We start from the raw sequence: 27530 nt of genomic DNA on the forward strand, positions 1-27530 counted from the left end.
TTATACAAGTACAAAGTTGCATTTTTTCATTTTTAATAAAGCTGTATGCTTCATGTACAGGAGTGTCTTGACTAACAACAGATTTGTATTTAGCTGTGCTAATCTAATCTTCTGCTTATTGAGCTCTCAAATGATTCGCTCTGGGGTGGCGCTACAGTTGGCGGCCAGTCATTTGGAGAGGCAATCAAGAGGAGCTGCAGCTCCCTGTCTCTCCAACCAAGTACATGTATTCGTTATGATATCTAATTAGCTTCATATTGACAGCCAGGGTGTATCATTCATGTTGGATGAAAAATAATCACTTATCCATCTAATACTGGCAGCAGCCATTGCTCATACTGTGATGCTGTTGTTAATTGTGGTGTTATGTGGTGCCATTTTTGTGGAACTTAGACAAGAGCTTGTTTCACCCCTGCTGGCACACAGAAGTACACCTTTCAGCACCAAAAGGCATTTCTTCATTAAAGACTTTTCAAGTGCAACTGGCTATTCTATTACAGTTAACTATAATGTTACTAAAATCTTTAGCTTCAGAAACCCTCCACCTTCCCCAGTTCCACCTGTATAGATTTAATGCCAGCTAATTTCATGTATTCTACATACGGGGGTTAACATTAATGTATCAATGTATCAACATATCAATGAAACTATAATAATACCTCAATTGTACTAACATACATTATTATTAACATATACATTTTTTAATGGACATTGGGATTTATTTGGTGGTTGATGTTTTTTGGAGGTCTCTTGAAATAATTTTGACTAATATTCTTTCTTGTCCACTACCTTTGATGCCATTACTAGACATCAGGATGATTAGTAGTGAAGGGTTTGGGACTGTGAGAGTGCTTTTGCTGCCATCATTCAATTAGCATTTCCATTGCACCATTGTGCCAGGATTCCGGAGTGATTAGTCACATGACATGTACAGCTCAGGTAAGTGGCTCAAATCTGGCATCTTCTGTGTTCTGTCTTCTGCTCTATGAATGCAGTTCCCCTCCTGAGATGCTGAGTGGTACATTCCTATCTACTACTCTCTGCTGCTCTGCCTCGCGGTCCATCAGACAGCCGAGCGCTCGCTGCATGCTGCACTGCTCCACTGCTCCACAGCATCACTGGCCGTGTGTCTGTGTGTGTCAAACCATCCAGTACTGCTTGTCCAGACGTTCAGGATGTGTGGTGGGTGGCCTGTGCTGTAAACAAACAACAACACTCCAGTACTCCCACTGTAAGACTCCTGGTCAGATTCAGCAACGGCATTGGGATGTCTTCCCCAGGATCCACCAGCGGCAGCAAGAGGAATTCTTGTAAGTAGCATCTCTCTTTCTTTTACTGCTGGTGGCTGAAGTATCTTTTGTCCTGCAGTGCTTCAGTTACTCTGCATGGGTTGTTTACAGATGTGCATACTGGAACAGAGCAGCTGTTGATCAGGATTTCCCAGTTGGAGTCTGGAAATCATGGATGGAGCGATAAAATGTCTCATTATTTTGGATGTCTGTTAAACACACAATGGCTTTGTAATAATATGAACCAAGTGAGAGTGAGACATAGATTTTTCCTGTTCTCAGCAATGTGTCTTTTAGAACTATATCAGGTTCTTTGCAATTGTTTTTCCCTCCGGATCCACATTTTTACACTGGACTTCAAGTGGCGGGCCATCATTAATGTAGTTTATCATGCAAAAGTAGACAAATGTGCCCTTAAAATCAAACGCTGAAATGTGTTCACATTATACCATTATACCAATAATTCATTGCCCATAACACTGCAGCCGGCAAAAACTGTGTTAATCTTCTATTAAGCAAGGGAATGTCATGAAACCTCTCCATATTGTCATCTGTCCAATTTGACTAGCTTCTACCAAATACAGATGAAATTGCATCAAAATACAACAGAATTTGATTGGACGCACAAACTTTGGCGTCTCTAGAGGTGTTGCTTACTCCTTTGTCATCAGCAATGACGGGAAGTACAGTATTTGTCCATCTTTTAAATGTCGATTAGCCTATTTATTTTAGTTATGCTATCAATGTATGATTATATTTCTTTATTAGTATTTAGCATCGTTTGTATTTTTTACCTGCTCTAAAACACCATCGCTAAGCTGCAGCTTTCTAGCTTTCTAGTCCAGTGCTATTTTTCACAAGAAAAACTTTAGCAAATATTGCATTGCATGTGAAGATTTTGGTGCGGCGGCGAGAGGGATGATAGCAGCATGTATGAGTCAGTGTGAAAGCTGTGAGGGAGAATCCTCAGGGGATGAACTTGAGTACTGCATATTGATGGAACGCAGAGACCCTGTGATATCACAAACATAAATGTGCCATTTTTCCACTGCCTTTGGGTCTGTTTGGCTTCCATGTTGATTAGTAGTGCAGGAGAGCTCTCGAAGTCTCGTTATTATGATGACCCCACCCATCCCCCCTTCATTCTCTCCTCTTCAGAATGTGATTTACTAATGCTCTCTCAGACCCTGCATGGACACCTCATCTTTAATTACTCAAACCCCATGTTCTCAAGGACCCTCAACTCACTTTGGTTTCCAATCAGCATCAGAGATGATTGTTATTTTGTTTCTTTAGTGTTATCAGTAGTTTAGCTAAAATCAGCCTCATGTTACTTCAGACATGTATTTTCTTTCCATCTCATTCTTTAAATCTCATTCTTGCTAACTTATTTTCAAGTATGGGACATCAAGTGTTGAGCGACAAGACAAGATTGCCAGAAGTGAACCAATTCCCATTCAGTTTGGTCTGTTCATCACATCAAATATTGTATGGCTTCAGAAGAATTGGAATAAACATACGTAGCACACATATCATATCGATCATTTTCATGGTGATCTTTTGGTCCTTGACCTTATTACCCCCTTCTCCACATTCACTTTTACTGTATGAAAAACTGCAGTTTGGACATTCTGCTAAACTTCTCCTTGTGTGTTACACTGAAGAAAGTAAGTCATCAGGTTGGGACGACATTAGCGTGAGTAAATAATAACACAATCTAAATTAGGAGGTAATTGTTTCCTAAAGAGGCTTCAGGAGATCCTCCAGTGCCATTGTTTGGATTTACACACAGCAGTTTTTGCTGACAGCTAAAGCCAGTCAGTCAGTGGGATGACGACAGAGGTGCTGATTAAAGACTAGTGAGTAGTATTCAACAGAGAGCAGGGCTCTAATCTCACTGCCGTCTTGTTTGTCTCTTCAAAGCTTCATTAGACATTCTGCGTGCCAGGGTTCACTTGCTTTTACATTAAATATTAATATTGTTTAAATTAGCACGCGGCAGAAATGATTAGAGTCCTTGTATCAAGTTAATTTGGTAGTGTGCTGTATTGACTTTGCCCTCTCTCTTCCTGGCATTGCTCTGTGTTCATAGAATGCAATTATTTCATAAAGATGACATGGATTGGATTTGAAGGTGTGTGTGTGTGTGTGTGTGTGTGTGTTCTGTGAGATTGAACAAAAGCAGTGAGGTAAAATGTTTTTGACAGAAAAACTACTGCTGTCCAGGTCAAATTGTCAAAGTTTTTCCTTCATAAACAATATATTTATGATTGCCATGTTTATTGAAGTCTAATCTGTGACTTTTTGACTGTAATGTGACTCAATAAATAGAGAACTTGGACATCTATGGTCCTTATATGTTCTTTATTGAGCAAAAACTTCGTCTCTGGCCTACTATATCATTTTATGAGTCACACACTTAGTTCAGTGTATTGTATGTCTTGATTGTCTCTAGATCACTAAGGTCGCAGAGCAGATCTGACTCACATTATTCATCAGTGGGTTGCCAGATCCTCTAAGATTATTATAGCCCTATCGTTTTAATCAACAAATCTGTCTGTGTTCCACAACACAACACAACAACACAACAAAACCATACTACTTGATATATTCAGTGGTGATTTAGACATTTTTGGAAAGGCTAACTACATTAGTATTTAGTATATTGCTACCTAGCTTAAGTAAACTAGCATACTAGTGTAGTGCATTACTATGAACTACCTTGTACACACTATGCATAGACAAACCTTTTAAATAGTAGAATGGTTTTGTCACATGACCTTATCTTGTTGCATCTTTAATTCAGTATATGGCATCCAGTTATTATAAAAAAAATAGGTTATTTTGCCATTTTAACCCAAATTTTGAAAAGCTGCAGTCTAATAATAATAAAGTATTTTTATTCTTATTTTTAAATTATCATTAAATAATAAAAATCAAATAATGAATTAAGAAAGATGTGATAAATATAATATTGGCTCATTCCTAACACTGAAACCAGAGTGCAGCAGTCAGTTTCTAAAAAAAAAAAAAAAAAAAACTCACTTTATTTTCTTCATGGGGGAAATTATTATTACGTGTTTTTTTTTTTATTAACTGTTTAAAGGCAGACAAACTGTTAAAGACATACCTACTGTGAGCTCCAAAAGCTGCCAATTAATAGTATATATGCTTCTGTTGAAGCTGTCAGCCTGCATTACTTCAACTTAATTTTTAAATATTCGTGTTTAACAGCAGAATTACCAGTAAAAATGATTCTGTAGAGAATGCCCACCAATCAGAGAGCTGAAAAAAAGTTAATCGCACTAAAACAACTCTTTAGCCTGTCCATGAAGCATTACAAATGTCATAAATTAGTCTTCTTATGCTCTCAGACTACTGAACTTGAATGTGTCTTTACATTTTAGAATAAAAATCAAATATATATTTTATATAAGCATAATCAGTATCTCTAAATCAGCAGTTTTATGTTACTACATCCTTATAATTTGATTATCATTCACAGCGCTTTATGGTTTCTCTTTCCTCTTATTAAAACTGGAAGTACGCAGTCTTTGACTTTCTGTCCAATTTCCAAACACTTTTTTTTTTTTTTTTTTTTTGCTTCAAATCAAATTTTGAAATATTGATTTGGTTTGAATATTGTTTTAATTATTTAAGACTTTTATTAGGAGAGAAAAAAAAAGCAAATCTGCTTAAAAAGTGGGCAGTCACTAATGAACTGTATGGAAGGTGGAGCACATTGCATTGTGGGATAGGAGTATTCCCCACAGTGTAATGTAGTAGGTCATCTTGTTATATTCAAAGACAAAATTAGCATACTAAGCACAGTATATAAATTGCACACTTGAATGTGAGAAACATGAAAGAGCAAATCTCGAATACTCCAGTTCTAAAAACAAAACTATCTACACTACAAGCATGCAGTGTTACGAAATGGGAGGTTGCAGGTGTTAATTAGCTTTCATGTTGCCCCTTGTTCTTTACATGTAGTAAGGTTAAATATCTTTACAACTCTGCTACAGAAGCAACTGTGATGGGAATACAACGCTCAGTGTCTTGCTGCATTACACATGTACAGTAAAAAGTCAAGGGAGTTTGGCACAGCCGCACGCTCACATTCACAGAGCACCTGGTTAAACAGGTGTTCAGACGGAAAACAGCCTTGTGCTGCTCATACTGCTTAACCTCAGTGAATCTGAAGTGTGCTGACAGTGCCGGAGCTTGAAGGGGTATGTAAACATTTGGATGCTTAGAATAAGAGCTTGAAGTAAAGGAGACAGTGCAAAAGAAGGACTCACTCACAGGGAATTTGTGTATATGTGTGTGAGTGCAGAAGACACACATGCATATCTAGATATATAATAGTTAAACTGGGACTGACCCATAATTCATAAGCAGCTTTATACTGTATGTAGAACCGTAATGTAAATGTGAATGAAGATGATATGCTGAAATACATTTTGTTTGGCTGATTTAATTATACGAGCTATTAATAGGGATGTGCCTCTGTGTGTCAAGTATAACAATACAGAATATGTCAGTAAGCCTTTTTCTATAAGCGATCATTTTCATTAATTCATTTATTCATTCATTCATTTGCTTGTTTTAGCTTTTTAAGTAAAAATATTATTTGTGTGATTTTTTTTAAATCATATGTTTATCATATGATATCATATTAAAATATTAACATATTGTTATTACTATACCAAATATTATTTGTTATTATTAGTATTATTATTAGTAGTAGTGGTATTTGTTTAGTTTGATACAATGTATTACTTTTATTTAGTTTTATTATTTTTAATTATAATTAATTATTTAATTGTCATTATTGTTATTATATTTATTTAAAATGATTTATTATACTATTATTGTTGCCATTTATGTTTTGTTTTTTGATAATTAAGCTTTTAAGTTGGCCTCCAAATCTTACTAAATAAATTATACAAAATAGATACTATTTATGTGCATGTTTGTTTTTTTTAGTTGAAAAACTATTTTTGTTATTAAGTTTGTAATAGTTATTAATATATTTATTATTGTTGTTAGAAGTTGTGTACTTTTAATATTATTATAATATAATTAAGTTAATTATAGTATAATTATTATTATTGTGGTTATCTGTTTGTTTATAATGGCAATATTATTGTATTATTACATTAATTATTATTATTACTTGTAATTTAGTTATTATTATTCAAATATTTATTTATTATTATTATTATATTATTATGAATTCATGGGTTCCATGATTGTGATTTCAAACTGAAATGGAAATTAAATATTGAAGATAATTAGCTCACTTATGCCGGTTATTGTGGGCTGTAAACAAGTTTCTCAGTGCTGCTATCAAACAGGTCCAGACGTGATTAGCTTGCTGGAATAATGAACATAAACACTAGCAAATCAGTTTTTTTAAATGACATTCCACACTGATTGTTTTGTCCCCTCAAACTTTTGATAAACAAATCACTGCACACGGTTCTCATCTGGGACTGTCGAGAATGACTTATTCTAAGTGATCTGAAGTCACGTGAAACCTTCACGGTTTGCTGTAGGGCACGTCAAGCTGTTCTCAGAACAGTAGATCAATTCAAGTCTAAACCTCTGGTTCCCAGTGCAGGCAGATGAGACGAGACTAAGCCAGACCCCTGAGACCTCAGACTCACTTCCATAGATGTTCAAAGGAGAGACAATTCTGAGATGAGACGATTCTGTCCAATCTATCCTGAAGACGTCACCCTGCCTGCCTCGTCTCACTCTTGTTTAACATGCACGCTATGTTTGGAGTATGAGAAACTCCACGACCCTTTAACTTCACACACGTAATGACCTTTCTTAATTTTCTTAAGAATTTATAATGAACTAAACTTACATGCTTCAAAAACTCTCCACTGAAATATTACATTGTTTTTGTATTGATTCTTAGATACCTGAGACATAGAACAAAAATAAATACAATGAATTTTCCATTTCTGAAAACTGAAGACCTTGATACTCTTAGGTATCTTCAGCAGGACACTTTATGGGGAACTTTCTGTGTGTCGCTGCAGTCATCAAAATCTAAATAAGGGAGTGATACATTGTAGTTTATATACATTTAGGGGGCATTGCCTAGAAATGGAGCCAAAGTACCTGGTAGACAACCTTTATAAACAAAGCATGTAAATGAAGTATTCAGGTACAGTGACCTGCCCCATTTCACCAGTCATCATCCAATTAGCTTAACTGTACAATGCAGACAACTTCATTATCATAGTCTAAAAGGAAAATTCACACATAGGGGTGTGTACTGACACTTGACTCAGGAATATGAATAATAGTCACCAATTCAAAGAATGAGGAAGGGGCACCAGGAATCATCAAGAACAAACAAACAGTAACCTGGCTAATTTGACTTACAATAAAAGGAACAGAACTACACCTTCTTGACTATCATAGAAACTATGCATGTAAAGGAAGAGAGAGAGAGAAAAAAAACTTTATATTTGTGTTCTCACAAGACATACTGTATGTATGCAGTACACAGTAAACATTTTATTTTTATATACATTAAAGGTCTATAAAACTCATATTAGCTTATAGTTAAGTCGTTTAACTGATTAACTGTAAGTTACCATCTTATATACGGTGAAAAACTGTACATTTTACTCTAAAATACTATCAAATTAAAAATGAAATTGTTGTATACTTTACAGTGGAAGCCAGGAATGTATCACAGAAAATAATAGATATTTAATATAAATATTTTTGTGAAATATACAGGCAACAATATGCTGTCCCATAATACCTTTGTCAAATTAAGTGACAAAATGGAATGAAGTGTGGCCAAGTAGGGCCAAGAATTTGTGCTCTGCATTTAAACCCATCCAAGTAGTAAACACACACACACACACACACACACACACACACACACACCAAGAGCAGTGGGCAGCCATTTTTGCCGTGGTATTGAAGTTGGAAGAGAGCGCTCGTTCACTCCCCCCAGCCTTACAGTCCCTGCTGGTACCAAGACTCAAGCCTGCCCCCAAACATACCTCTTCTGAGGTAAATGGACATAGTTTGGGTCTCTGGTATCTTAAACAAAAAGTAAACCAATTTTAACCAAACGTTAGTGTATAAAAGATATTGATATGACCTGATATGTCTGACTTCTGACCAAAAAGGCTTTTTACTGTCCACAAAATGACATATATTAAGGCAAACTCAGCATAAGACCATAGCAAATTTCCAAACATGTTTTAATGTCATTAGCTTAATTTGTCTCAACTGAAAAGAATGCTGAGATACATTTTTTCGTTAATAGTCTCCAGTCCCAAGTGTGAAAGGGTAATCGCTCACACACACACACACACACACACACACACGTTTGTTTTTGTGAAAAGTGGGTTCATCCCATAGGCGTAATGGTTTTTATACTGTACAAACTGTATATTCTATGGCCCTACACCAACCCTACACCTAACCCTAACCCTCACAGGAAACTTTGCATTTTTACTTTCTCAAAAACCTCATTCTGTATGATTTATAAGCGTTTTGAAAAATGGGGACATGGGTTATATCCTCATAAGTCACCCTCTCCTTGTATTACCTGTGTCATACCTATGTCATTATACAGAGTTGTGTCCTGATATGTCAGAAAACAAGAGCACACACACACACACACACACACACACACACACACACACAAAGACTTCATTAAATATGCTGAAATATGCTCAAACTATTGAGATCAGACTAAAATGATTGTTAAAAATAAACTTTAGCTCCTTTAAGATCCATCAGAATGATTTGCAGAGCTGTAGGTGCTACACAGAGTTTCAATACATATACACGTGCAGTACAATAAAATGAAATAAACCCTTTTCCCACAATGTCTGTCTCTCTGTTTGGTTGAAGAGGGCGCTTTTACAGTTCCAGCTGTCTATAACATGTCACATTCTCACTATCAGTAAAGCAGCCCTGCGGGATTATGATTTACAGTACTGTCCCGTAAAAATGAAATAACTGGTAGAAGTTCCTTTACAGTGTGTGTGTGAGCTGCGATAGCACCTTAGCCCATTCAACCCACATCATTCAGCGTACAAAGATGCTTGACAGTCAGAGGGAACATCTAGCGTATTGTAAAGGGCCACAATAAAAGGAAAACATCAATAAATGGGGATGGTAAGACTACTGAGACGTGCTTTTCACAGTCAACGGATGAACTATAGTGTCTGGCTTTAAAAAAATTACTCCACCTAACTGTATCAGTGTATTTTAATACTTTAAGTATGGTTAACACTTAGACATAGTAATCCAGCTCTTGTCTGAGAGAATGAGAGGAACATAAGACTCCAGAATATAGAAATGAAAGAGAAACCATAAGCATATAAAGTGCTATTTGTTGAAACACATTTGAAGACGGTGCAGTAAAAAGTGCAGTTTTACCTTAAAGAGCTATTCACCTGAGCAGACCTGATGTACTCAAGCCGAAGTTCATTTTTGTTCTTCAGTTATTGGGTTAAAAAGATGGTTGAAAAACCTTCACAGTGGTATATTGTTAGCGAACATCCTGTGGCATTTAGATGAGTATGTTAAAATGTGCTGTGCACTTTCCGCTCAGCAACAAAATAAACACAACATGATGATAGCAGCATCTAATCATAGAGATGTGGAAAGGTTTGCACTAGCTCTGCAATTTGCCTCTCCAGTCAAGTCACATTACATTTATTTCAATAGCACTAATACAATAGATTGTTTTAAAAGCAAGCAGTGTACAGTATTAAACATTAAAAACGTTTTATACAAAATCAGGCCAATACTTTGTGCATTTCTACACTGCCAACATCACACATTAGTGTGTTTTTGAACTAATTGGTTGAATGAATGATTCAGCTGTAATTTATATAGTCAGTAGCAGCATCCAGTCGCATACTGTCTGAGTATGTACTTCATTGAATTAGATCTTCACAAACGTTCAAAAGATATGTTCTATATACAGTAGTATGAATCTGTAGAATGAATATAATTTGGGCATACATCATCAGCTGTGCCACTTCAGTGCTATTCACAAGTCCTCTCATGTGGCCTCGTGTCCATTAAAGACTCACTTCAAAATCTAGCTGGAAGCAAGAATACTGTGAATTCGGACATACTACTCTTTTGGCGTACTGTTTTCATTTACTATATTGTAGGGAAATTAACATATTTGAATGATTTATTTTTTGAGCAAATCATTGAAGGAGTCTCTTACTCTCTCATAAAGACTGAGTCACTTGTTGCCCCCTGCTGGATAATGATGTACCTGCAGAAAATTTCACAGATAAAATTTCAGCTTTTCTCAACATGCAAAAACATGCAACACACACTGGAAAGTCCCTGACTTCATGATTTATTTGTTTATTTTTTAATGGTCACTAAGTTTAAATTGTTATTAATGTTATTTGTCACCAGTTTAGTCCGTTTGGAGCCCTGCCACATTATCAGCAACTCATTTTACATCCAGTAATGTTTGAGTAATGCTTAAGGACTTTTCATTACAGTAACAGTGTACTGCAGTGTTGCTTGCATTTTAATGCACTGCACTATTTACTTTCTTCCTGTCATGGATCTAAAGGGATTATGGGTTAGGTTTGTAATGACTTTTTAATTAAAAGCCACTCAAAATGGTTTGTGCCACAATGGTTTTCTCCATGTTGTGGCAAAATCCCTGTCAGCCCAGTGGCAAATATAAAGTGACACCCGAGTCGCCAACATCTCCCCGAGCCTGTCATTCTCAAAGACATGCTTGTATTTCCATTTCTGACATGTTTCCCTGTCAGCCATCCCACTAACACTACGTCTAATGGAACAAGACTGGAGAATGTCTGCAAGAGGACAGCAAGAGGCCCTTTTATCTGCACTGAATCAATGCTTATGGTGTATAGCTATACAGCATTAATCCATAATAAAGTAAGTCTACGCTTCAAGGCCCTTTTGAATTACTAGTCCTATAGAGTTTAATGATTTATAAAAAAAAACTGATTGACAATGAAGACCTTTATAATGTTACAAAAGATTTCTGTTTCTGTAAATGCTGACTTTTTATCGATCAAACAACCGGAAAAAATAAAAATCCTCAAAAATATTAAGCAGCATAATGGTTTTCAACATTGATAATAACATGTTTCTCGAGCACGAAATCAGCATATTAGAATCATTCCGGAAGGACGTGTCACATCTTCAGGCATGGATGAGGAGGTCAGAGGTCACTATTCAACTCACCTCACATTGAATTGCACCTTAGATCATGAGAGAACCATGCGTAGCACTTGTGAGAATATATTTTACATTTGTGAGCTAAACTGTGATTGTAAATGTAATACAAATTTGTACGATGAGAGGGTTGGAGGACTTCTGTTAAAGAGCTACTTGGAGATGCACTCCTTTCTGTGTATTGCATCATAGGTTTAACTCTCATTCAGCCTGACGCACAGCTCTTCCACTCGTGTGCACAAATACACTGCCTTTCCTTTCTAGACGGCCTCATTTATTAGCAACGAACGATAATATGTTCAAATGGTCAGCACTGGACTTTAATTAACATTTTACATTACACTCTTTCGCTCTCAATCTTGTTTCCATTTAAATGGCAGTTGTTTTGATCGAGTGAGCAGTTTAGCGGATTCCTGTAGGCTGTTTCATGTGTTGTTTGTTAGAAGTATGTTATGTTATGGCACTGGACTTTATAGAAACAGTATAATGAATAGTGGCATTTTCAGTGGGCAGGAAGCCTGTGCATTCTCATCCTTAAGAGAACAACAGCCTGAGGAATCAAAGTCTTTCCCTTTACACACTAATGGTCATTCTGAAAACCCTGCATTATTTGCTTTTTACAGGAATGGTTCACACAAGAATCTAAATTGGGTCATTATTTAACCCTGTAAACCCTACCAACTGTGTAAAATCTTCTGACATCTGATTGAATATTTAGCAAAAAAATGTTTTTAACTTTTAGTATAATTGTAAAAATGAAATCAATTTTTTTTTTAATCAAGTAAAATTAAGATGAACTCATATATTGTCTAAAGTTTCAATAATGGTAAAATAAATAAATAAATAAATAAAGGAAAACAATTAAACATTAATTCTGACTATAGAATTAATGTTAAATCACCATTATGTGACTGCAAATCTGCACGACTTTATTTCTTCCACAAAACTATTCCTTTTATTTAAAGCAGTTTCCTACATGCTAGCCCTGCTGTTTTATGGCTGAAAGCACTCCGATATTCTCAGACCTGGGAAAAAGTGACAGAAAGAGGATGTCAATGTGTAGAGCCTTCTTATCTAATAATCTTCTTCTCAGGCTGCCTAGTCCTTTCAGACTGCACCGTCAGACTACTCCAGAATCTATCATATCATGTTTCAGGGTTAAATTGGTATTTATAGCTTTATCAATACTAAGAGGCATGGTAGAACGCAGACAACTGAAACTGATACTCGCTGTGAGACATGCACCTGCTTTAGCCAGCAGATGCTAGCCGAAGTCCTGCAGATCTGAGAGTAGGGTTTATTAATGACAGTTTTAAAGAAAAAGTGTGATTTTATTCCATGTGTTTTGCATTGACACACTTTGATGTGTATACTAAAAGCTGACTTTGTTTCAAATGTACATGCTTTCTCGTTTGGGTTAATAACAATATTTTGCTAAATTATAAATATCTAGCAAGCCATGGTTCATTTGTGCCTTAACACTGGCACATTATATTGTAATAAATAAATGAATAAATAAATAAAATAGCATTAATAGCATTAACATTAATCTTTAGGTGTTAATAATAATAACAATGCATTCGTGTAAGATTATGACATTTTTGCATTAATTTGCAAATGAAAACTTTAATAAGGGAAGCCCACAGCACAAAGGAATCATCTAACAGTTCTTTGTCACTGTCTTAATTTGCATTGGCTCATTTGCTTACGGTGACCTTGATTGTTGCAGCTTCCTCTAATAATTACCCAGGGAAATGTGTGGGTTGGCATGAGGATGGCACATATTTAACATAACACCATTTTACCTCTATCAAAGGGCAAAGCTCATCTACAGTCCCATCCAGTCTAATCATATTAACATAAGATGTACAGATCTGGAGGGTTGGTTTAGAAAGCATAATCCTAAGGAACATACTTGCCGAAATGTGGGGAATCTATTTTTGTCCTAGTGTCTTCCACCTCCTTCATTCTCTTTCTCATGCTTGTGGCCTTCCATGTGTAAGAGTGGCCTTTATTATAGTTTGGGGTCATATATCATATTATATTATTGTGACAAGTGGGGCGGGTCAAGAGGTGGAGTGATTTGGAAATGAGCGACACCTGCACCACTCACCGGTCTCGAGTCCCACGGAGGAGATCGGAAGGATAAAAAAGAGGAGCGAAGACAGTGAAGGACGAGAGAGGACCAGACCTTTGTGTTTTAGTTTTGTTTGTGCGTGGCAGTCGTCCGTGAGGGGCTGTCATGCTGTTTTGTCCTTATTTTATTATTAAAGTTTCATTTAAATGTTTGCCGGTTCCCGCCGCCTCCTCCCCGTGATTATGAAGTTATTATAGTGTTACTATTATATTATATTATATTAAATAATTTTAAATTAGATTAGATTATAAATGTTGTTATACATGTGTACATATGCATGCGTTTCAAAATTCATATACTGTATATATATATATATATATATATATATATATATATATATATATATATATATATATATATTTTTTTTTTTTCGCTTTGCCAATATATGTATGTAAGTGTATACTATATACCAATAAATGTATACTACGGTATAGTGATAGTATCAGATGGCATTTGAAAAAAACATACCATGGTGTTTACAAGGTACTGTAAAGAATACCATGGGATCAGCATAAAACAAGTCCAAAAACAAAGTTTATGACACTTCTATTGGAGGACCAAGTCATTTAATCATTGACATGATTTCAAATTTTCAAAGCGTACATAACTGACCTATATTCAGTATCACAATCCCACGTTTTTTCCAAGATAACAGCATTTTTTCCAAGACATTAAACACCCACTACTAAGTGTTACTCTGTTCAAGAGAAGCCAGTTGAAGCTGCTCAAAGCACAAGTCAGTGATCTTCATGTGAGTGTCCAGTCACTGATGTGCAGAAGAAGTGCATTGCTGTTGTAACAAGCTCATGAAGATATGATGAAGTGGGCGAGTGCAGGGGCAGCTCATGGCTGCTGTGTTTTGCTGTTTGCACGTTGCTTGGTTACCTGTTGAACATCATGTCGTGTCATTGCCTGTGTCTCTCTCCCACTCAATACTACAGAATACTCTTCAACAGCCTTGAAAGCAAGTTAGAGAAAAACATCCTCTAAAGTCATGGCAACAGATGCACCTACAGGAGCTGCTGCAGCTGTTTACAAGTCAATTAGTATTTGGGGAGATTTAAATTCAATTTGTGGTGAACAATGTATCCTTTTACTCACAGGATCCGTCTTGCATTCGGTCACTTCACCGTAACCTCAATGCTTGCTTTTAAAGAAAAGTACAGTCAATTGTTATTATTTTTAAGCCACAAATGCTGTCTATTGAGCTTAACTTGTATTGAACTCCAAATATTCCTCTGATGGTTTCATTCATAGCACTCTGTAGTGTAAAAGCGGTGCTTACAGGAGGCCTTCTGATGAGAAGTGTAACAGCCAGTAATTCTGAGGGTAGGAAAGCTGTCATCCTAAATGTAAACAGAAGGATTTGTTTTGTTCTCTGCCTGTTCGTCCCAAGCAACTTGATACCCGCTCGCTTTGGGTCCATTACACATTAAGACATAACATTCTCACAGCTCGTATCTCTCTGACAGAAGAGTGAAGTAATAGTCTGAGGCAGTCCTTTGATCCTGGGCGGAGGCGTTTACAGCTGTTCAGCATGGATAATGGATTCTCTCAGAATGGCATATTAAATACTGATCGAAGCTCTGGACTGGTACATTTTCATACCCCTGACGAATGTGGGGTGTGAAGGGGGGTTTACTCAGAGTTAATACGTCAGAAGATGACTTTGACATGTAATTTGTTGTCTGACTGGCTGAATGAATAATATATTATGACTGAACTACCTATTAACACTAGTATGGTTATGAATTAACATTAAGATTAATTCATAAATGCAGTGAACATTGTTTATTTTTAGTTCATGAAACTTAAAGCATGTTAACCCTCAATAAAAATAAGTGCAATGCAGACAGACGAAAGACAGTTAAATTGATAGACAGACAGACAGAGACAGAACAACAGAACAATAAACAGAATGATATAGATTATAGTGAATTAATATGGCCTACTTCTCAGCACAAGATAGAAAGTAGTCCAGACAGGAGCAGCGTGACTCAGTCCGCTAGGAGGTTCACACTCGTACAAACCTACACTGACGGGTGTTAGCATGCAGGAATGCTGGAACACAACAGTAGACTCATCAGGCTAAATGAAGAATGGCAAGAAGAGAGAATGCAGCCTGTGGACTTCTGTCCATGAGTGTGAGTGTCCAATAAACCATGTAGATCTGCAGGCCACTCACTGGGGAAGATCTCCCTCTCTCGCTGTGAGAGAGGAACAAATGAGGCTCGTTATATTCATTGCTGACTCCGAATGAAATGTGGTTTATTGATGTGTGAAAGAATCCAGTCATGAAATGTGTGCATACTGGGCAAACGCAGACAGGAAATCAGGACCGTGCCACAGATAACTCCAGTCAAACTCTCTCTGCATAGCATTTATTTATTAAACATCTTCTATCTCTGTCTGGGAGCATTATGCATGACAAGACTAACAGTGGCAGTGAACTTAAACACACTGAGCACATTTACATGAGCAGTTTTTGTTTTTGATAACTTCTGCAGTTATCATGGAAACGGCTTTATTTCTGCCACTCCAAAAGCGCCTCCTGCTGGTAAGGATGAATTAGCATTTTCCTGTAAGCCCTTCTGCTGTTTTTGTGCAGACCATTGCGAAAATTCACCCTATTTTTACGCAGCAAACACTCAGTTGTAAATGTAAACCTGTGGGTCGACAAGAAGCTAATGCTAATGAATTTTAAAAATAAAAACAATTAAGACGTTTAGATATATTTATATGTTATTAAATTGATATAATAATAGATATAATTGTTTAAATTAATTTAATAATTAATAGTTCTGACTCATCCCTTTGCTTAAAGCTAAAATGTGTGCTGAAAACGTTTTGCTTGTGTAAAAACCTGTAACTGATCTGTACATGGTATTTATTTTATTTGCGCAGGTATTAAAAAGGTCTTACATTTTTATTAAAATGTAAAAAGTCTTAAAATTTGATTTGCATTGTGTTACAAATTAAATTAGTATCAGGCCTAAAACTACCCGTTATAGTTTTATTCATTTGCAATTAAAATATCGTTATCATATTTAGCAGTCTGTTGGTGTGCTGCTTTAATCTCTCTCGTGAACAGCCACACTCCCTCTCATTCTGCCTTAACAGTGTCAATCCCAACCACTTCATACTTAAAACTCCTCATGTAGCGTATAAAATAGTTTTCTGCGAATGAGGCCAACACTGAAGGAGCATGGAGCAGTAAGAGGAGCAGGTGTCTCCACACAAAGACTAAGACATGAACTACGGCTGGTGTCAATGAGTCTTTACAACAGCCCATATGGCAAACCAAGCACTTCGTCTTCCACTCAATAGTGCTCACTCCACTCACAGAGCGCGTCTCTGTTGTTTCCATGACTCTGCAATTTGTCATTGCAATTACACACAAATGAAGCCATTACAAGAACACAAACCGAGATAGATGGAGTGTGTGTAGGGGTATTCTGCAGGCAATCATTCATGTGCTCATTGCAGAATGACGCAGTCAATAAGCAGATCCAATTAATCTGGATTAAATCACACAGCCAGATGTCTGCCATCAGAATGATGACTATAAAGCCTCCTTTCCCTCTCTGTCTCCCTCTCATTGGGATCATTACGGACTTTAGGTCAGCACCTGCTCTCGTGTGCCAGTTTCTCACCTATAGGACTTTTACCAAAATTATTCTTTGTATATGAAAAGCAGGAATACAAATGTCTGGGCACAAGCAATGAGTACATAGTTACGTCATGGCCTCAGATAAGGACTAAACACACAAGAGCATCCTGGGAACATTGGCACTGGCAAGTAGCTTGCTTGAAAATTAAACATCTTCTGAACAGTTGAGCATTTCACAGCCCTTGTGAAAAACAAGAGCACTTAACTGCATTGAATGTGCACTAGGAGTGTACTTCAAATCTTATAAGTATGCTTTTTTATGTACTTGCAGATAATATAATATTAATGGAATAAATGGTTACCTAAGTGTACTTAGAGTACACTTTCATGACTGTTTCTTAAGCACATTTAATAATTAAGAAAAAGTAACAAAAAATAAAAATAAAAATTAAGTTCTTAGTTGTCATTTTAATCGTAGTGTGTTATTTGATGTGACATTTAAGATATTAATAAATAATATATACCCCCAGTTTCACAGACAAGGCTTAAGCCTAGTCCCAGACTAAAATGCAAGTCTAAGCTGTTTAAACTGAAAGAAACTCATTCTGACTGATGTTCAAATATATCAGATGCATACCTGTAATGTTTTTATTTTGATTTTTTAAGGCATGTTAATAAAAATGACTAATTGAACTATGGTCTAATCCTGGCTTAGTCTAAGCCCTGTCTGTGAAACCAAGTCATAATTTACTAAATTGCAACTACATTATAAATGTGTAATTACAAATATATTCACGAATACATGACATACAAGTTCCATTACAAATAACATTAAATGATTAAGTTTACCATAAATGCTTGTTTGCTCATTAAGCATTACACTATATTTCAAAAAGATAGAATATAAATTTGTAACTAAATCCTACTTAAGTGGATCAAAACGCACTGTTAAATTCAGCTAAGTGCACTTTTCAAGATTTGTATTCATCACATACAAAATTATATATAGCATATATAACCAACGGTGAAATGTGAGAACCAGCAGTGAAATGTGAGGATTAAACTATAATGTATTTTCATCTAATTGCAGTTCACATTAAGTTAAATGTCTTTAAACATCACATTCAGTTCACACTTATTTAGGTAATAAGTAAAAAATAAACATGAAAGTAATCCTTATTACTTGTGAACTTGGAATATATAGCATAAAAGTAGCTGATTTTTTGAGTTCATGAGCAATGAGATAAATTGTATACATTTTCAGTGATCAAAACCCAAACGTGGGTCACTTTGTATCTTGTATAAAATTTTTAGTATTCTCTAGGCCTCTAGAAGACTGTACTGTATTTCTTAACTCAAAACTCTCTAGTCCTCTTAAAGCTGTTGAGAAAATAAGCCAGTTCAGTCTCGGGTCAGTGCATCTGGACAGCAGCGGCAAAGACTGAAGCTCCTCTCAAGAGAAATAACAGTCTGAAGGAGAACTAGACTTCTAACACAAGCTGAACTCTCTTTCAGAGCAGCGATATCTTAGAGGAAATACTCTCAGACAGCACTTTGGGAGCAAAATCACTCTGGCAATCTGGGAACAGAATATTACATATCTCTATTTTACATTGTCAAGCACAGACTCTTCTATTACTCTTAGTCATAATCGCATTATAAGATCCACACAAACACACAAGCATATGCACACAGAATCATTAAATTAGCTGTAATGAGCTATTATATAATAATAACTTGCAACATGCATATTAATAAAAAAGAAATCAATAATTTCGACCCATACAATGTTGTTGTTTTTTTTTTTTGGTTATTGCTAAAAATATACCCCAGCGACTTAAGACTGGTTTTGTGCTCCAGGGTCATATATATTTGTATAAGTACAAATTTAAACACATATCATTTTTAAATTGCATTAAAACATATATGACCCTGGAGAACAAAACCAGTCTTAAGTCGCTGGGGTATATTTTTAGCAATAACCAAAAAAAAAAAAAAACATTGTATGGGTTGAAATTATTGATTTCTTTTTTATGCCCAAAACATTAGGATATTAAGTAAAATATTTATATTTTTAATTTCCTAACGTAAATATTTCAAAACTAAATTTTTGATTAGGAATATGCATTGCTAAGAACTTCATTTGGAGAACTTTAAAGGCGATTTTCTAAGTATTTTTATTTTTTATTTATTTTGCACCCTCAGAATTCAAATTTTCAAATAGTTGTATCTCGCCCAAATATTCTCCAAAACATACAGACAGTTGGTGTGGGAACGCCGCTGGTGTTGTGACCAATTTTGACCCCCTGCCAAATTATTATCCCCCTCGTTCAAATCGCTACCTGATTGCCTAATCCTAACCCCACCCCTAATCCTAACCCCTCCCCCAAACCTACTACTAAACCTACCAATAGAGCATCACAGTCCCGCCCAAAGCTGGTGCCGGAAGTAAAAATTCAATTTGACATTTAGGGTATAAGCCATAAAAACTTAACAAAACCAACTACGGCTGTACTAAGCGATAGTATATGCTTATATAAACACAAAAGGATCATGGGGCACTAACCTTGTTTTGATATAAATGCCTTTTATTCGCGATGAAGTACTTCATTACCCACAATCCTGAACAATCCCACAATCCCACAGTGATGCATCTGATTGGTGGAACTCGTGTAACTGTCTGGTTAAACCCCGCGAAGGTCCGTGAAGACTGAAGATCATTAATAAAAAAATAAAATAAAATAAAAACCTGTGTTGCGTTTTTGCACGGTAGACTTATCAGTGCAATCATGATCTCCATGGCTGCCATGAGAAAATTCACTGGAGGAAAAAGTTCGCGCGGGCGGTCGTCATCAGATTTGGAAGTCGCTTAAAAGGCTCGTTTGCGGTTGTGGCTTCAGTCGAATTCAATGAGGCGCGGTGGTTTATGGGATGAGTAGTTCCTGCGCTCGAAATGAAAATATGTACACAGTCTTGTACCTTTGACTTTTTTTGGATTTTGTCTTAATTTTTTCACTCAAAATGATATGTTGTATGCTTATGAGTTCAGCCGTAGCTGGTTATCCTCACACATGCTCTAAAACTCTTTAGATACAGATTTTTCTGAAAGTCAATGGGAGAAATGAATGGGAAATTTACTTCCGACACCAGAGCTCTCTCGGCCTGTGGGCGGGACTGTGATGCTCTATACTAGGGGGGTAATAATTTTGTGGTTTGGTGTGGCGAGGGTGGAGTCGGCGTGGGGGAAAACACAGCGAACATTGTGTGTATTTGAATGACAAAAATGCATAATGAGCGCTCATTCCCAGAGATGCGTAGAACAATTGTAGTCTCTTTTAACTTTAATAGTCATATACACTAGTCCATATAGGTATTTGATTCATTGTACAGCCCTACTGTAGATGTATTCATTCAAAAATAGCCAAATTCCGTGACGTTCTGCTTTATACAGCAAGTTCCATTTTGACTGGATTCCGCGATTCGATCCATGTCGTTTCGCAAACAGAGACGGGCTGAATTTATACGGAAAACCTTGGCCTTTTCTAGTGGGTACAAAATTAAAATGGTAGGTATATTACAAAAAGCAGTTATGTATGTACAGATATATTATGTGCAAAATTTAACCCTTGTGCGGCCCTCATTTGGGAGTCACACTCAGGGTCTTCACGGTCATAAGTGACCGGACACCTAAAATGTAACTTTTTTGCCCCCCAGTAAAATCAGTGGAATATATTTTTATTCAATAATATTTTTTCTTTTTTCTTTTGTATTTTGAGAAAATTTTAAGGTATTAATTCATATTTATGCAATAATTATGAACAATTTTTCTCATAGAAAATAGTACATAATTTTTTTTTTCAAATTTTTCTACATTATTTTCGAATTAATGTTGTATTTCAGATTAAACCAGAGACTAGGCCTTTCAAATACATTTTTTTTGAAGATTTTTTAGCGCCACCTAGTCAGAGCAAAGAAAGAAAAACATGTAAGTGCATGGTGCAACCACTTATTACCAGTATAGGAATCTATAGAGAGGCTTGTGAATTCCCTTATTGTTTTTAGACATAATTGCTTACTCATATTAAGTAGTGGACTTGAATGTATATTAATACATTCTAAAGAGTACTTTTTGTATATTTTTTTATATTTCTTATGTTATAAATAATGATTTCATGCATTATTTGCATTAAAGTTTTTGCATTATGATTGCAATCAAACCTGAACATATTGTTCAGTGGCACAGAGCTCCTGCAAAAAAATAAAAAAATAAGAATCCTCAGAATGGTGCAAAGGACCAAGTCTGAGTTTCTAAGTGCACTGACAAACCCAAGAGGCAGCGCTTGCTTCTCATCGCTGTTTTACAGACAGCAGGTCATAGGTGTGTGCGTGTGTGCGCGCGTGTGCGCGCGCGCGTGTGTGTGTGTATGTGATTATTTAGAGTGTCATACCTTCACTGCTGTTAGATTTTCTCTGCATTATGACTGAATTATTGAATGGATTTCACATTCTCAAAACTTTGCTCTGTGTTACAGACACAGTAGTTCATAGGTGTCTATGTGTAAGTATGTGTGTGTGTGTGTGTGTGTGTGTGTGTGTGTTTGTGTGTGTGTGTGTGCATCTGTGTGTGATTGGATGTGTCAATATCACACTCTTGATGTTTTATAGTGTTATCCCTTCACTGCTGTGCACTTTTTTTCAGTTTTGTGATCGATTTGTAGATTGTGTACACAAATATTCTCTGATTGTTGTATTTTTGTCTATTTCCCATTCATTTCCTATGGACGGTCATTTTTGACCGAAGACCATGAGTGTTACTATTTTTTTTACGCCCACTTAGACTGTTCGAATCATACCCTCAATTTTTTTGTGTGTTCACACCCCAAATGCCATGAAGGTCACCGCATTTCATATCATTCCGATGAAGCTGTGATTTTTAACATTTCAAAACGTAAAATATTCCGGTCAGAAATGACCGAAGACCGCACAAGGGTTGTGTACACTAAGTATGTGTGTTAGATAAATACGTGGATGTATGTGTATATAAATAGTTTAGTGTGTTCCACAGTTATTATTAATTGTTCATTAGATGGATTGCTTGAGGGAAGAAACTTTTCCTGTGTCTGGTCGTTTCTGGTGTTCAGTGCTCTGTAGCGTCGACCAGATGGCAACAGTTCAAAGAGGGAGTGTGCTGGATGTGAGGGGTCCAGAGTGATTTTGACAGCCCTTTTTCTCACTCTGGATAAGTACAGTTCTTGAATAGATGGGAGAGTTGAACCGATGATTCTCTCAGCAGTTCGGACTACTCTCTGTAGTCTTCTGAGGTCAGATTTAGAAGCTGAGCTGAACCAGACAGTTACTGAAGTGCAGAGGATGGATTCGATGATGGTGGAGTAGAACTGTTGGCAGGTTAAACTTCCTCTTCATCAGCTCCTGTGGCAGGTTAAACTTCCTCAGCTGACGAAGGAAGTACAACCTCTGCTGGGCCTTTTTCACAATGTGAGTCAATGTGAATGTCCCACTTCAGATCCTGAGAGATTGTGGTGCCCAGGAACCTGAATGACTCCACTGCAGTCACAGGGCTGTTCATGATGGTGAGTGGGGGGAGTGCAGGGGGGTTTCTCCTGAAGTCCACGATCATCTCCACTGTTTTGAGTGTGTTAAGCTCCAGGTTGTTGAGAGTGCACCAGACAGCCAGCTCTTTTACCTCCTGTCTGTAAGCAGACTCGTCACCATCCTGAATGAGGCAGATGAGTGTGGTGTCATCTGCAAACTTCAGGAGCTTGACAGAGGGGTCCTTAGATGTGCAATCATTAGTATACAGGGAGAAGAGCAGTGGGGAGTGAACGTAGCCCTGGGGAGCTCCGGTGCTGATTGTACGGGTACTGGATGTGTATTTTCCCAGCCTCACTAGCTGCTGCCTGTCTGTCAGGAAGCCGTTGATCCACTGACAGATGGAGGTGGGCACGGAGAGCTGAGTTAGTTTGGGCACTCAAATGATCGTGTTAAAGGCCAAGCTAAAGTCCTCGAACAGGATCCTCACATAAGTCCCCGGTCTGTGTAGGTGTTGCAGAACATAATGCAGTCCCATGTTTACTGCATCGTCCACAGACCTGTTTGCTCTTTACAGTCGTTCTCTTACTGATAACTCAAACCAGTAACTCAAATTGCAATAATGTCCCCCCACTCAATTCACTGTTTTGCATTAATAGTTCTTTAGGTAGCATTAGCATAGCTGTTCTTCATGTTCACCCAATGGCCAGCACTGAGTTTTAGAGAGCGGTCTACACAATTAATTCATTCTCTTACCTGTCCAGCTCAAATGCAGCAACTTGTCATCACAGCTCAGGATTTTATCCATCATCAAATGGTTCCACCCTGTGTGTGCTGTAGTTCTGTTTATGTTCATTTTTTTTATTTTTCTCCTTTTCTGTCTTCTGGCATTTCTGCTTCTTCGGCCATACTGGTAGTTCTTCTTCTGTTGTCTCCACTGGAATAGCACTAACATTATAACTCTTTGCCATTTAGTGAAACACCTCGAACAAAAAGGAAACTACTGAGTTTATGAGATAGACTATTCAGATGACTCTTAAAAATACAAATGTTTTTGTATTGATAATTTTTTTTTTGAAAGCACATTTAATGAGGCAAAACAGATAATTAATTATAACCATTAGACAACTTTTACCAATATAGTGGGATTTTTATGTCATTCTCCAGACCCAGTTTTGGATGTCTTGAATGGGTGACTGAATTTTCAGAATATTTTAACAGGTTTTGTTATCTTTCGCAAAGTTTGTCTTATCACCTCTTTCTTTTCATCCTCCAATTACAGCGGAGCTGGAGCATGCTCAGAGAGTGGCGGAGGCGGAGCCTGTCCAGCCGCAGGTAAAAATAAAGGACAGGCAAAAGTTTTTTGAGGAGGCTTTTCAGCAGGACATGGAGCACTACCTGTCCACAGGATACCTACAGATCGCAGAGAGAAGAGGTGAGCTATGTCCATGCCCTCAGCTCAAACCAGAACCAGATCAATATGTGCCAGACACTAATAACAGAATCTAACAAAAAGCTAATGTACATATGCTGTATCCCTGTGAATAATTTAACTAACCTTATATATATATATATATATATATATATATATATATATATATATATATATATATATACAAAAACACTCAGCAATTGTTATTACAAATAAAAGTGGCAGGTCCACGGCACCCAAGATATTGCATTGGGAAAGCTATTCCCAGCCCTGAAGCAGATAAACTGAGTGTTGCTTTCATCTTCCACCCAGTCAGTTCGTATAATATGACTCAAAATGTTCAAAAGAGCAGCTGAAGAGAGTTTTTGTGGAACAGCAAGACCAGTGGGTAATGCTGATTCAATAGTAGATAAACTAATGGAAAAGTTTTGAGGCAGAGCTAAGATCAACCAGAGGATGGGGCTAGAAAAACCTTCAGTTCTGCTTATGCTCACAACATCAGTAAATTGGTATGTTTGACTTGAAGCAGCCATCAGGCCATTGCTATTATTTTCAGCAAGGTGGGGATATATACCAATCCCCTGTGAATCTTTAGGGAAAATTTAGACCTGGATAATTTTGGAGTATCGACTGAAATCATGTTGTAAGAGTGTTTTGTGTAATTTCTCTCAAGGCATACACACACACACCGAGTGTGTGAGTGTGCGGTTGTGTTTGTGTCTCAATACTGTAAAGGGGAGCTAACATGTCTCTCTCTTTGCTGTCCACCTCCCTGTACCGCTGCGCTCTTACACAACCTCGAGGTACGCAGTTCACGCTCTGCTTACTGATGTCACGCTCACACACGCACGCCTCACGCCGCAATCTGTGTTTGTGAAGCATGCGCTAATGGCATCACAGAGTCAACATAGCTGCAAGGTGACGAATCCAGGACATAACTCTGTACATCAAACGAGATCTGACGCAACCAGATTTACTCTTCTATTTGGCAAGAGCTGACTCAAGAACTCACACGAAGGGTTTCTTTGTCCACAGAGATGTGAACTCCTTGCGTTAAAATGCTCATCCTGGACTCAAATCCTTGACATATCTTAGCGATTGAAGAATGAGTTTGCAGGAAGTGATGTTGTTGGTCTTCCTTTGGTTCACAGAGACAATAGGAAGCATGTCATCGATGGAAGTGAATGTGGACATGCTGGAGCAAATGGACCTTATGGACATGTCTGACCATGAGGCGTTGGACGTCTTCCTCAACTCTGGTGGAGAAGACAACAGTGTGGCCTCACCGTTACTGGGTATACATACACATACTAGCACATCCCAACCATCAATCAATATTTTTACTCACTGTAAAGGTGTTTTTGCTTTGTCATGTGTGATTTTTAAGTGGAGCCTGACTGATTTTCCAGAGAAGAACGAACAGGTTCTTATCACAAATTACATTGAGCTGCACTGAAAGCCAAGTTGTCTGGATTATACAGGCAACATCAGGAGACTGGTCATCTGGTTCCAAAATCAAGTGCACTGCCTCACTGTCTAGTCTACATAAGCAGCTACCTATGAATGCAGGCTACCTGAATTTGAAATGGAATCTGATGTGATATGCAATACATTCCACTAGAGTTTAATGCTAGCATGTTGTGTGTTGCTAGCATGATGTTTTTCTTCTGTATTGTGATGCATTCAAGTGTCACAAAAAGACAAAATGTAGGTTGGGGACTTGGTTGGACATCGGATGTCGACTGGATGTTGAGATGTGGGAGTGTCACTCAAAAGTGGTGGCAAAGTTTCGGAATATTTCCAAAATCCTGGAACGTTTCCACCCCTTAGCAACCCTACTCTCATGCCATCCAACATGTAGGTGAGTTTATTTCTTCATCAAAAGATATTTGGAGAAATGTAGCATTACATCACTTGCTCACCAGTAGATCCTCTGCAGTGAATGGGTGCCGTCAGAATGAGAGTCCAAACAGCTGATAAAAACATGAGAATAGTCCACAACACTCCAATCCATCAATTCGTTTTTGGGATCTGAGTAAGCGGTGCTTTGTCGTTACAACATGGCCCACAAAATTTCACAGAAGTTTCACAAAGTTGGATGTCACATTAGCTTAATTTAGATCCAAATTTGGGGACAACAATTATAAATGTTCAATTGTCAGTAGTGTAGTGATGCATGAGGCACAACTCACACAGAAGTGACTTTCAAACTAAGCAGCTTTTTTTGTTGGTCAGCACAGTAAATTTGCATCTTTATGTGAAACTCCATATTGTGTGGATTCCTATTGAAATGACTGGAATTAGCCCACAAAAATTTGCAGAGAAACAGTAAATGTGCCTGTAGGCAGCTTACTAGGTCTTGGAACAGATCTCCAGTAACCTGAACATTGTCTGATCAATGCCTGACTTTTCAAGAGTCATTTGCATTCCTAACTCTTTTCTTCTTCCTGTCTGAATGATCCTCTCTCAGGTCCGGACGTGGAGTCGTTCACCTCTGAGATCTCTCTTCAGGTGCCCACACGGGCCGACCTGAGACACAAGCTGGCGTCGCTGTCCTCCACCTGCACGGACTCAGCCAGCCAGGACACGGAGGCGGGGGAAGAGGAGGACGACGACGATGATGATGATGATGCAGAAGATGAGAGGGGACCAGCAGCCATCCGCGGCTCTCCACTAGTTCAGCCAGATCAGGAAGAGGTCGAGGCAGATGCCACGATACCCGAGAGAGAACAAAACCAGCCAAACAAGAACTGTTAGAGCGGCAGCTCATCCTGAAACACGGAGGATGAGCGACAGACTCTTTAAGAGGAAGTGATGTAGTTAGTGGTGTGCTATGCACTTGCGTCCAAAGGAAAAGCGTGCACTGGTGTTTTATGAAACCCTTTTGGTTTTTGTAAAGAAATTCTTTGTCAGATGCTGTGCAGTGTGAAGCCCGATCCTGTGTCTGCCCTTAAAATCAATAAATCGATTTTATTCTGTTGGACGTTCACTGCATTTTGCCCGTCTGCTGTGTGTGCCCTTGTTGTCAGTTACAGTGATATAAAATACAGAATTTTCTAATCATATTCCTTTCACTCTACTAACTAGTTTGATCAGTTGCATATCTTGTAAATCCAGATCTAGAGTATTTCGTGATGGTTTTAGATCACAAATGTTCAAAAATATATTCAAAAGTGATGTTGAAAATCAATAATGCTTTAGAGGCCTCAGGCTCAACAGAGTATGACTTTGATAATTATAACGAAAACATCACAATTTAGCCTCTAAATCTTG

General features: G+C 37.4%; 1 protein-coding gene across 2 annotated transcripts; it reads left to right on the forward strand.

The window, feature by feature from the left end:
- The first annotated feature begins 992 nt into the window (after window positions 1-992).
- Window positions 993-27251, forward strand: LOC113090791 (dysbindin-like). 2 transcript variants are annotated; one of them, XM_026256386.1, is made up of 4 exons: window positions 993-1310; window positions 24108-24260; window positions 25418-25552; window positions 26728-27251. In XM_026256386.1, the coding sequence occupies exons 1-4, from the start codon at window positions 1268-1270 to the stop codon at window positions 27012-27014; spliced, it is 618 nt and encodes a 205-aa protein (XP_026112171.1). In that variant the 5' UTR covers window positions 993-1267; the 3' UTR covers window positions 27015-27251. The 2 variants fall into 2 exon arrangements, with proteins under 2 accessions (XP_026112171.1, XP_026112170.1); XM_026256385.1 differs by having other exon boundaries at window positions 997-1310; window positions 25409-25552.
- Window positions 27252-27530: the final 279 nt, after the last annotated feature.

Source organism: Carassius auratus, unplaced genomic scaffold, assembly GCF_003368295.1.
Source record: "Carassius auratus strain Wakin unplaced genomic scaffold, ASM336829v1 scaf_tig00214021, whole genome shotgun sequence".
Lineage (NCBI taxonomy): Eukaryota > Metazoa > Chordata > Actinopteri > Cypriniformes > Cyprinidae > Carassius > Carassius auratus.

Excerpts from the sequence above, each read along its gene's own strand:
- LOC113090791 (XM_026256385.1), top strand. The coding sequence starts at position 1,268 with ATGTCTTCCCCAGGATCCACCAGCGGCAGCAAGAGGAATTCTT. Across the intron at positions 24,261-25,408 it reads ACAGATCGCAGAGAGAAGAG|AGACAATAGGAAGCATGTCA; the intron begins GTGAGCTATGTC and ends TTTGGTTCACAG. Across the intron at positions 25,553-26,727 it reads TGTGGCCTCACCGTTACTGG|GTCCGGACGTGGAGTCGTTC; the intron begins GTATACATACAC and ends ATCCTCTCTCAG.